Genomic DNA, 11,580 nt, shown 5'->3' on the forward strand with positions numbered 1-11,580 from the left:
CAGCCATTTTTATTCCTTCAGACATTACCTTGAATTGCTGCTCTCCCTCGATTGCACCCAAGCTGTCTCCCGTTAATGCCTGCAACTTCTGCAACATAGTTGTGCTGAGGGATGTACGTCACCTGCAACACTCCCTCCCAGTTTGGGTTGTGCGTAACTAGTACCATGCATAACCATACCATCGTGCCGCTGCAAGTAATGCATGAAGCGGGCATTAGAGGAAGAGAAACCACCCTCTCCTTGGTGGAAAGTGCCCTGCTCTGCCCAGCCTGCCTCAAGCATGGCTTGTACTTAAAGCAACACAATCCGTTTTGAACAGAAGAGCACAACTATCCCTTCCTCCTAATCATTTGTCAGTGTATCATTGACTGAGAAGCACTCAGGAGGGGAAATGAATCAGGAGATATACTAAACCACAGTGATCATTCACAAGAAATGTGTATTTCCCAGTTCTGCTTTGATTTCTTGGGCAGGATCCCAACCTGCAGATGGCACAGCACAGTGATAGGTTTCTTGGAGTGGAAGGCGGAACTGGCAGTCTCCTGACTAGGGGAGACCTGATGCAGCTGGTGACAATTTTGAAACTTGCAGCATAGGAAGAATGGCAATCTGCAAAACAAACTTTTAATTGAAAACTTCTCCATTAATTCTGATTTTAAAAAAAAAACGTGTTGGCAGAGATGTACTTACCAAGGGCTTTAACGGGCGTTTGGCATGTCTTAGTGCAACATCACCCTCTCAGAACAATGAACCAAAGTTTAAATGGACGGAAAAGCCACGTTTTGTGAAAACTAAACAGTTCCCAATAACAATTTGTGTAAACAAGTGTTATCTCTGAATGCTTCAAAACTTTTTGTAATGAATATTGCAAAAGACCAACAGCTAAACACAGCTGCTAAATCTCCAGCCTCCTTCTCAATGCCCAGACCTGCTCTTAGCAGAGCAGGCTCCAGAATGCCATAAGCTCAGGTGGAGCTCAAAGCTGCCTGACGCAGTGAGGAGGAGCAGCAGCACAAACACACAAGTAGAAGACCCTGAGAAAGCACATTGTTGCTTTTAAGTTTACTCTTCCTACTTAATTAATTCTTTTTCATTTCCTAATGGGAGGGGGGCAGTGCTGACAAAAGCCTGACTAATTTCTTTTCTGAAATTAGCCCTGGGTTCGGGAGCAACAAAAGGCTATAATGGGTATTAAATGATCCTGCAAAGCTACAATAACATATTGAGTCAGAGGCTTACATGTGATCTCTTTTGGATGTGCATTTTAATACTAATTTTTTTAATGAGGTCAAAGATTCTCTGGACATCCCAGAAGTGCTACTAAGTTCCTTGCCAACATCATGAGTTATTTGCATTTTCTGAAGGCAAATCTATAAGGGTTTTTTGGCTTCCTCTTGCTTGAGTCACTCACTATTAAGTTCCACAGAACCTTTCTGCAGAATTTATATGTGCACTAAGTACGAATGCAGAATAGCCTCCTAGCAGAAATACTGGGCAAACTTCATCTCTAGACACATGTACATTTCAAGCAAATAAAAACCCATTGCAGAGAAATTTGCATTAGGAAAGACACAAGCTGAAAGAGCTAAGCCACATTTTTAGATTATCAGCAAATAGTATGCCTGCTTCCATGAAGTAATCATGTGAGCAACACAGATGTAGCAAGAAACTATGTGGCCCATCCTCTGCCAATGTGAAAAAGATAAGTGCCACAAGATAGACCACAAGATGGTCCCAGTGCATTCCTCCAGCTTAAGAGATCCAGTTCTCCCCGAGGGTAACCCAGTCTAGTGATGTTTCTCTCCAAAGCCCCATCCCATGCCCGGTTTAGAGATATTAGGAATATTAGATAGAGAGACAGCAAACCCAGTTTAGTGTGCTTTCTGTGTCTCTGGAGGCATACTGAATATTTCAGGACTGTAAATGTTTTTCATTTGGTAGGACACTACACTACGCTCACTCACACACACACCTGGAAAGATTTATCCTTTAATTTTAAATTGCAAACACTGACCAAGTTCCAACACTTCAAAGAGCTGAGATGCTCACACTCTTCTGACATACTGTTTGCCTTCAGATAAATATTTTTGAAGAGATTCCTATGAATTCATACATCTGAGAGCTGTTCCTTTGGATTCAGACATCCCCATATATTTTCTTCTTTTTAAAAAAATCCATGTGAATAACCAGTTCTGAAACAGCATTTTCCGTGCAGATGATTCCACAGTAGTCATTCCAAAAATACTTTAGTGCAGAGTAGAAGTTACAGTAGAAATTGGTTCTTCAGACATATTTCACTCCTTATCTTGTTGGAAGTTTCCTTGTCCATGTCTCTTAATTCTTTATTTCATTCTAATCTTGGCTGGGCCTTTTCTACCCTTTGTATAAATCTTCAGATGCTTTGAAAATCAAACATTCATACGCATAATCTAAACTACATATCATTTTCAGTGAAAGGGAGCTTTCAAAATTCTTTTAATAAATTCACTTGTTATCTAGAAAAACAAATAAATTGGCTAAAGATCTTAAGAATTTTGAATGATAACATTTATGGTAGATATTATTTTTAAAAATATACAAATAAAAAATGGAACGAGAAAAATAGCATTACTCACATAGGCATGTTTTCAAAGGTGTTTGCATCAGGGCAAACTTTTAAAAAGTTCTACAGTCCTAAGGAGAGCAGCTTTTGCAGGGAAGACATGGGGGAACTGCAGTGGGTGGGCATGATCATCAAAAAGGAAAGTGTGCATGAAAGAAAGTGTGTTCTGCTCAGGCAGAAATACATTTGGAGGCATGCCATAATAGGTAATGCTGAGTTAAAGCAGCAGCAGCAGCAACAACAACAACAACAAAAGATTTCATTTATTCAAAATAATATTAAATCAGCTCTAAAGTGCCTTGCCGTATGTTCTTTTCATGCACAACTCCATCCCAAAAAATTATTAAAGGAGACCAAGTTTCAGAAAAAACAACTGGGTGAGCATAGCTTCCCATCCCACAACCATCTGGAACATGTTAACGTATTCATTAAAGCAGTCTGCAACACTTTTCTCAACCACTCAAGCCATTTTTCCAAAATTTTGCCAGTAAAGATTCTGGCTGTCAACTAACAGAGTAAGTTTTAGTTCACTGAACAAGCTTACTAATGGATTATACTGGATTTTATAAAAATGTATATTCTTAATCACTCCTAAGTTATTTTGCCAATACATTTTCAGCCTCCTATGTCTCCACCATGTGTGAAGATAGGTGGCATCCACTCAACGATATCTTACACAATTCCCAGACAGCATACATTTTTGTTAATTTGGGAGGTTTAAGTTTTCTAGAATTCTTCTCTCAAAAATATGTGTAAAGAATAGCTATGATGAAACTTGCATATATAATTCCAGTGTTCTTCTAACTTGAGCATCTCCAGAACTCTTTCTCATTACTTGATTATATTACTTCATTTTATTAACAGTAGAATCCATACATTTAGATAACAGGCTCCTATAAAATTTCATATTCATCACCAAATGTTCACACTCAGTTAACAGCTTGGTAGTATAATCTTAGTAAATAAATTTCTGTGTTTAAGGTACTAAAGGAGGAGGAGGTTTTTTTTATCAGTTGAGGAAAGACCAATTGGTTTTTGTTTAGTTTCATGAAAGAAGCTCTGCTACAGCATGACACAACACAGACACAAAGAGTGGGAGAGGGAGCCAAACTAAACAACCCTAAAAGTTCAGTATATCATCTGATCTTATTCCAGATAGGGTTGTGTGCCAAATAGAATGCAAAATTTTCCTGATGGCTTTATTAACTGGTACCTGCATTATAGCGGGACGTGGGTGGCGCTGTGGTCTAAATCACTGAGCCTCTGGGCTTGCCAATCAGAAGGTCAGCGGTTCGAATCCCCACAATGGGGTGAGCTCCTGTTGTTCAGTCTCAACTCCTGCCAACCTAGCAGTTCAAAAGCACGTCAAAGTGCAAGTAGATAAATCAGTACCGCTCCAGCGGGAAGCTAAACGGCGTTTCCGTGTGCTGCTCTGGTTTCACCAGAAGCAGCTTAGTCATGCTGGCCACATGACCTGGAAAAACTCTGCGGACAAATGTCAGCTCCCTTGGCCAGTAAAGCGAGATGAGCGCCGCAACCCCAGAGTCGTCTGTGACTAGACTTAATTACATAACCTGCATTATTGAAATAAAGTAAATACCCAAGTATTTGGATTTGGAAAGTGGGGGGGGGGGAGCAAACATATGGATGGTGTCCCAGTGGCTTAAATGGCAGCTCCAACCTTCAGGTGTTAAAGGCAGAACTCAAAGACTTGAGACTCAGGTCCAGTGTCAAATACTTCATCTCCATCACTCAGCTGCTCTGAAACCCTGGCCCAACCAAGGTTGGAATTCCAAGCTTGGAATGGCCAAAAGCAGAAGTATTGGCATTCTGGAAAGTGCCTTGGATTCAAAGGATCCTAAGCTGTCCTGGTCTCTTGAGGGGAAATGTAGACATGCTTCTGAAGTTAAAATATCCAGGGCTCCTGAAATATGATCTAGTTTTAGTAAAAGGGTTGCCAACCTTTCTGGGCCAGTGGGTACATTTGGAATTCTGAGAAAGTGCTGTGGGTGCCAGTCAAAAGGCGACTGCTGTGGGGGGTGGGGCATGGCATAACACAAAATGGCTGTTAACTTCTAAAAGAAGAGAAAGTGAAAGGACCACAAAATGGAGCAGGCACCCCCCTCCATCAATGGGGAGAACAGACTTACATCAACCGCCACCAAAAGCAGAGAGAGAGAGAGAGAGAGAGATACAAGCTAGGAAAAGTAAACAATCTTTTAAATCAACCAACCTGTCCAATGATAATTAGCAGGTCTATCATGACCTCTGCATTGATTATAAGCTATTACAATTTTGGACAATTCTGCCCAATTATCTTGTAATTTTGACTGTGTTCTGTAAAAAAAAAAAAGGGAAGGGGGAGAAAAAGATACAATATGTTGGTTTTTATTAACCTAAGCATTTCCCATTCTGTAAAGAACCAACCACAATTCTTTCTGCAACCAAACGATTGCTGCTAATAATTTAACTAACCTATAAAACAGCACTCCCAAGTTCAATTTATGCCTTTTGGGTAGAATTAGACAAATATATTTGAGTTCCATTGGATGACTGGGAAAAGAAGCTGTTGTTCTTGGTACCATTACTGCTTGGTTGCTTTGAGTTGGACCAATGCAGGCTAGGGAAGTCCAATGGCAGGTTCAGATGAATCAATCAAAACCTCTGAGGCTTGTGCAAGTTGCCAACTAAATTGAATAAAACCAGAAAGATCTGAAAAGTGAGTTGTGCACCCAGTTATTGAGTCCGTTTCATTATCACGTGACCAGGGACACCATAAATCCCAATATGATGTGAGGTTAGGGGCTGCCCTTAACTCAACATTAAAGCACTTACTTGGAAGACATTACATCCCAGGTTTAATCCTTGACATTGCCTGTTGAAAAGGATGGGAGGAGCATCTACTGAATGTCAAAGAGTCACCACCAGCAAGAGTAGACAACACTGGAACAAATGGGCCCGTGGTCTGATGGTGTAAGCCAGAGTCATATGATGTAATTGCTTCCAAACCGGCTATGACTGAATTAAATATGTGTTTACAAACTGACAAATGGCAACAGTAACAACTAAACTGCACTTGTTATTTTTAAGAACACAAGTTCTTTATTAATCGAATGTACATGCATACTGTACATGTGGTAAGCTACAAGAATGACCCTGTGAAAGTGTTTTGCTGTGGTAAGGTGTGTAATGTGATTGTGCTCTATTAACATTTCCATGCAGATTAAAATATGTATGTGTTGTCTTCTGTCAGTTGCAAGTTGGGGGGGTGTGTGTGTGACAAAAATCACTCTCCCAAGTAAGTCAAAGACCCTTTTCATATAACTGCAAGTTGAATGGTGACAAAACTGAGTTTAGGCAGTCACCACCAATACCAGGGGCTGGGCCCATGTGTCAGAGCATTTTGGCACACATGTTAATGATCTGACTTTACCCTTCCTAGGGTAAAGAGCTGCTCATTTTGGATACAAATACTTTAGTGAACCTGTTAAAAGTTTGGTCCCCATGTGGGTCACCTCTGTGAGGATGAAACACACGAGTCATCACATGGTGAGAGAGCAATTGGAACGGGCTTGTAATTTCAGCTAATACTGACAAATCTCTTTATTTCTTTTTCTTTTTTGCCTACAGGAGGATGCATCAGACTGTGGTGGGGTCTCTGGATTGAGCCCATCACTATGGTCTATGGTAGGAATTCAGCTTATCCTGCTCTGGCTGTTATCTGGCAGCAGACACTGCCAGTTATGACCCTGTTAAAACCAAAACCTGCGTAATAAATCAAGATCCTGCCAAAATGTTAGCCCACCATTTCATTTGGAAAAGGAGGGTCCGTCTGCTCAGACCGCAGATCAATGGCAATGCCCATTACTTGATATATTCTTTGGGAAAGACTCTGAAGGCACCCATCGTGACTGCATGTTGGCGTGTCAGATCTGTAAACGTGTGTGAATGCTGCATCATCTAGGCCATTGGAACTGAATTCTCTATGTGCTTTATTGAAGAATTGCGGTTTCTGTGCTTTTGAAGACTTTTCTGTAAAAAGGGCTCCCCTTTAAAAGGTGATGACATGGTTTCGGTTAATTTGACCTGAGTTTTCAATTGGTTGCACTCTTTTTTCTTTAACATGAATGCTTTGTAAGGGGGAGAAGGAAACCCGGCCATTTCCTTAGCACTCTTATTTAGTGTACTGATGTTTTAATGTCTGCTTTCAATATCACTTGTGTCCAGAATGCAAAATAGACTTTGATCCAGAGTTGTTTCAGACTGGCTAGACCTCTACAGAGATTCAACATGACTTAAAATGCCTTATGATGAATGATTTCCCCCAGCCAAAATTGGTCTAAAAGGGTGGCCAGGTTGAGTAGGTTCATGAAATGAATACAATTTTTTAAAAGGCAAAAATGAAACAACATAATGTCTAAGTAGAAGGGTTATTGAGAATGTCATCCTTCGGCAGAAAATGTGGTTTTCATCCCAAATTTGGTGTCCATTTCCTCATTGCACAGTTGTTGATGTCCACATCAAGGTTCCTGTTCTCAGAACAATGACTTACTGCTAGCCAAGTCCTCCAAAATGTTCAGACACAAAGTTTGTGAATAAAAATGTCTTCGTGAATATTGAACGTTGGTTTCCAAGGGTATTTTGCATGATGTTGAAGCTGCTCCTTTTGCTGTTTCTTTCAGTTTGGTTTGTTTCCTTTATTCTTTTGATGGTAGAGTATAGGTTTTGGGATTTTTTGTTTTTGTTTTTTTGAAAAGGTAACTGGGTGATTCTTTTGTTGTGTGAGAAACCAAATATTGCAATGTGATGCAATTTGATCTTAAGTTATATATTGTTAAACAGATATCTGAATATACTGTGCAATGTAAAAGTGGAAAGGGGGTATGGTACGTTTATCTGTCTGCACAAATAAGGAAAAGATGGGTTTTATGCAGGTGAAAACACCTAAAATTCTATCTACAGGTGTTTTAAATAATGACCGCTCCCCGCATAAAATGGGGGGCGCCCTTTGCGTGGACGTGCGCAGCCCCTGGATCTGGAGCGGCCCCAACAGCATAGGCTTGGCTTTGCCTTCCCTCAGGTGGGATACCTGGAAGTCTCCGCCTACCCCAGTCAGTTGTCCAATCCCACCTGGGGGAAGCGTTGCCAAGGAGATCAGGCCAGGTGGGGGAGGGATTACCTGCCCACACAATAGAGGGAGGATCTTACCTGGGAATCCTCACTTGGCTCCAGAGCTTCTCCCACCCTACCCATCCTCAGTTAACATCTTATTTTGCAGGTTAACTTTTCTTCACAGGTATGCGGATGCTGCTACGTTAAGGTCGCTGTCAAAGGGCCGGAAACGAATTTCCCTGCATTGGCAGGTTTCGCCTTTCCCGTAGCAAAATGTCACAACTTTGGCAGTATCAGGCCTTGGGCGGAATCCTTTTGTTCTTCTTCCTCTTGCAGCGGCGATACCAGGGTTCCCCGTTAAAGGGGTTTCTGAAGGGAGGCTTTGACCGTACGGCGAAAGGTCGTCATTGCTCTCCCCTGCGGTGGTGGCGTAACGGGGGCGGCTATCTCTGCTTGAACATATGTTCTCCAGAGCCGGCCCATCCCCCCCACACACACTGGATAACCCTGATGCTCCCTAGGTCCCCGGCTGGGGACTGGGGAGGGAGAACGCCCAATGCCTGAGCCAAGGTCTACCCACATTTGAAATTTAATAAAGTTGTGGCCAATTTAATCCCATAGCACGTTGTCTTGAGTCATTATTCCACATGACGGGGGGGGGGGCGCTCAGGATCTGGGGACTCCGCCTGTCCACGCAAATGAAATCAAATTACAGGCATTTAGTTTTGAAGAGCATGTATGCTCAGATTTGTATCTGGTAGATTCTTGTTTGTTTCCATTGCAGTTAGTATCTACCTATTAGTACCTACAAAGCATTCACCTTTTTATTATTTTACAGTTAAAATGTGCTGAATTCAACTAAAACTGTGCTGGATTTTACTAAAACAGTAGCAAAACCTGAACAAATGGGGAGCCTTGAATCTGTATGTATGTTCAATGATACTTGATTGTCAATAATAAAAAATACTGTTTTTATACAAACCTGGTGATGAATCGGATAGGTGAAGGAAAATAACAGTAAAGAATATTGTAGATGCAGGATAAAATATGTTCTCACCCTCATATATTTCAGAACTAACCAGTATTTCAAGACAGCTAAACCAATGAATGTTTAACTTTACTGATATTGTAGAAATCTGCTAACAGCTGCAGTGTGCTATTTACTTTGTATAAGAAACCCCACTTTTTATTTTAAAAAAATGTAATATAATAGTGCTGTTAAATGGCTCTCATCTAATGTTGAGTCCAAACTTCTATGAAAATTATTGAGAATGCATTCATATGCAATGACAGTTTTTTAAAAAGAACAACAACATTCAATCCATATTTATATATGGATTTAAAGTTTCTGGTTTTAGTCTTGTCCAACATTGAATTATTTTCTTCTTAAGTACCCTTGCTTCTAGCTTTACTATGAAAATCAGAGGTTATAGAAGAGCAACATTATGAGCACAGTTCTTTAACAGCTTGTTTGTAAAGTCATGTGGTAAATAAAAGAACAGTTTCAATGGATTTGTAGGAGGCAGTTGTGTAATCCCAAGGAAACATGAAAATGGTGGAAAGAAAATAACTCAGGAGAGTCTCATTCTGCTGCACTTTTGTTGCCTTTACCCAATTATCATCAGAGCCAGAATGATTAGCTTATCTCAACTAATATTCTCTTTATGAAGAAGACACTCACGAGGCAGGAAAGTTTGTTTGGCAAGTATTTATTTGCATCTTAGTTTCAAACAAACACACACACACACACACACACACACACACCAACAGGTGGCAGTTAAGTATTGTGTTTTCATTATTATTTTTCTGAAATATATTAGGAGTAAAATTGCAACGTTGTTGGAGTGAATTCGACTTCATCTTGCTAGGAGCTGATTGTGCCTTGGATGGTTAGACCAGTGGGGAGAGCTGCATCTTATGAATTCCTCTGCTGGATCAGGCCATTTGTCCACCTGCTTCAGCATTCTGCCTAACAATGGCTGGGCACAGGTGTTTAAGAGAACTTGACCAGAGCAGGAGGGATACACCAATCCCTCTTCTTAATTCCCAAGATTTTAGTAGTGAAAATCATCTCAGCCCAGCATCGGAAAGTCCCCTAAAAGAGCTCACAAAGAAATCCCCTATTTAGGTACAATCTCTTAGGGTGCTGAGACAATTGGCTGGGATAACATCAGCATGAAGAAGCTCATGAATTTAAAAATGGTGCAGAAGGAGCCACCAGCTGGCCAGCAGACAGCTGTCAAAAAAAGGCAAAAGAGAGAGTGGCCTTAAAAAGAGAGAGAGAGAGAGGATTTAGTGCATTTCATAACATCCCACAAGCACTATGTTGACACAAACAAGGGTTCGCATATGAACATTAGATGCAGCCCTAGTGAATATAGAGGGCCATTTATCAAGTGATAAGTATAGCACAAGTATAGCATGACAGTAAGCACTGGTAAGACAATTGGTAAATGTAACTGTGTTAAGTATAGAGAAGAAGGTTGTGTTTACACTGGCAGTTTATTCTGGAATTCAGTGTTCACTCACTTTTTATGGTAGATCCAGATGTTCACTATCAGCCCCTTGCATTCTGGTATTTCTGTATTATTCTCCCACCTTTTTTCAGTCCTGCTTTAGGGCAAACATTTTTATTACTTCAAGCATACATGCAACGTCAGCAGCTAGTGTGGACCAACAAAACACTACGGAGGTATTTCAGGGCTACTGTGACTTTCATTAGAAGCCACAACATCCTGCTGGTACTGCCTCTAACTGTTTCCTGTTCAGTAAAATGGGGACATTCATTGTTCCTTAATCAATCACCTCTTGTTCCCTGCAAGGGGGACAGATTAATCAGTGGCTTTCTCTCATTATTCTTATCTTTTAAAATTACACAATAAAGAAGAAAATGAATGAAAGAAACTACTTGTAAACTTGCTGAACTAATTGAAGAGAAATCCATCAGTAATGCCATGGCTTCACTGAACAGGAATCAAGTAGAGGCAGAAGCTTCTAACTAATGCTGCAGGGGACGTCTGCTGAGAGGGATCTTAGTCATGGAAATGGGTCTTGGAGGATAATCTAGTGATGGCATTTCTAGCGGAAAAGGAAGGTTTCAGTGGCTGTGGAAGCAGCTAACAATTTTTAACTGATCAGAAACCTGTTGCAAATTCTCTTTACTGTTTGTTAAGATGATCCCGGCAACTGGCTTGCTTGCACAGTGCTTAAATGTAATTTGCTTCATACTCGGTGGAGAATAGGAGAATCCTGACAAACATATCTGAGAAATTAGAATAGAAGAACTGATAGTTACACAAACAGGAGCAAGCACCTTCTTACTGCCAAACACATTCACATGTGTACATAGTCCAGGAAAGAGCTAGTTCTTAATTTGTATTAAAACAATGTTTAAAAGAATGTCCACTATGTCTTAGAGCAGGGGTCAGCAAACTTTTTCAGCAGGGGGCCGGTCCACTGTCCCTCAGTCCTTGGGGTGCCTGGACTATATTTTGGAAAAAATAATAATGAACAAATTCCTGTGCCCCAGAAATAACCCAGAGATGCATTTTAAATAAAAGGACACATTCTACTCATGAAAAAACAAGCTGATTCCCGGACCGTCCACGGGCCGGATTGAGAAGGCGATTGGGCCGGATGCGGCCCCCGTGCCTTAGTTTGCCTACCCATGTCTTAGCCTTAGAGGCGCATCAATGGCCTTCTGTTAGTGAAGTCCCTCTAGCCTATCAAAGCTTTTCTCCCTAGTAGCCTTGTGTGGCTCTCATGTGACCACACAGCCAAGGGCCAGTCAGCCCAGCTGGAAAGAGGGCAGCAGCTCAGCTGTCTGGGTGAGGCCTGTTTCCTTTGTCACTTATTGTAACGCTCCT

General features: G+C 41.0%; 1 protein-coding gene across 4 annotated transcripts in view; it reads left to right on the plus strand.

The window, feature by feature from the left end:
- The window catches only part of CACNA2D1 (calcium voltage-gated channel auxiliary subunit alpha2delta 1), a 392,960-nt gene extending 385,364 nt beyond the window's left edge, over positions 1–7,596 (plus strand). For all 4 annotated transcript variants that reach the window (XM_082239529.1, XM_082239530.1, XM_082239531.1 and 1 more), the window contains one exon: positions 6,233–7,596. In XM_082239529.1, coding sequence (XP_082095655.1) covers positions 6,233–6,269 — 37 coding nt within the window. In that variant the 3' untranslated portion in view covers positions 6,270–7,596. The remainder of the gene's footprint in view (positions 1–6,232) is intronic.
- The last annotated feature ends 3,984 nt before the right edge of the window (positions 7,597–11,580 follow it).

The sequence above is a fragment of the Podarcis vaucheri genome (genome assembly GCF_965113315.1).
Source record: "Podarcis vaucheri genome assembly, chromosome: 10".
Classification (NCBI taxonomy): domain Eukaryota; kingdom Metazoa; phylum Chordata; class Lepidosauria; order Squamata; family Lacertidae; genus Podarcis; species Podarcis vaucheri.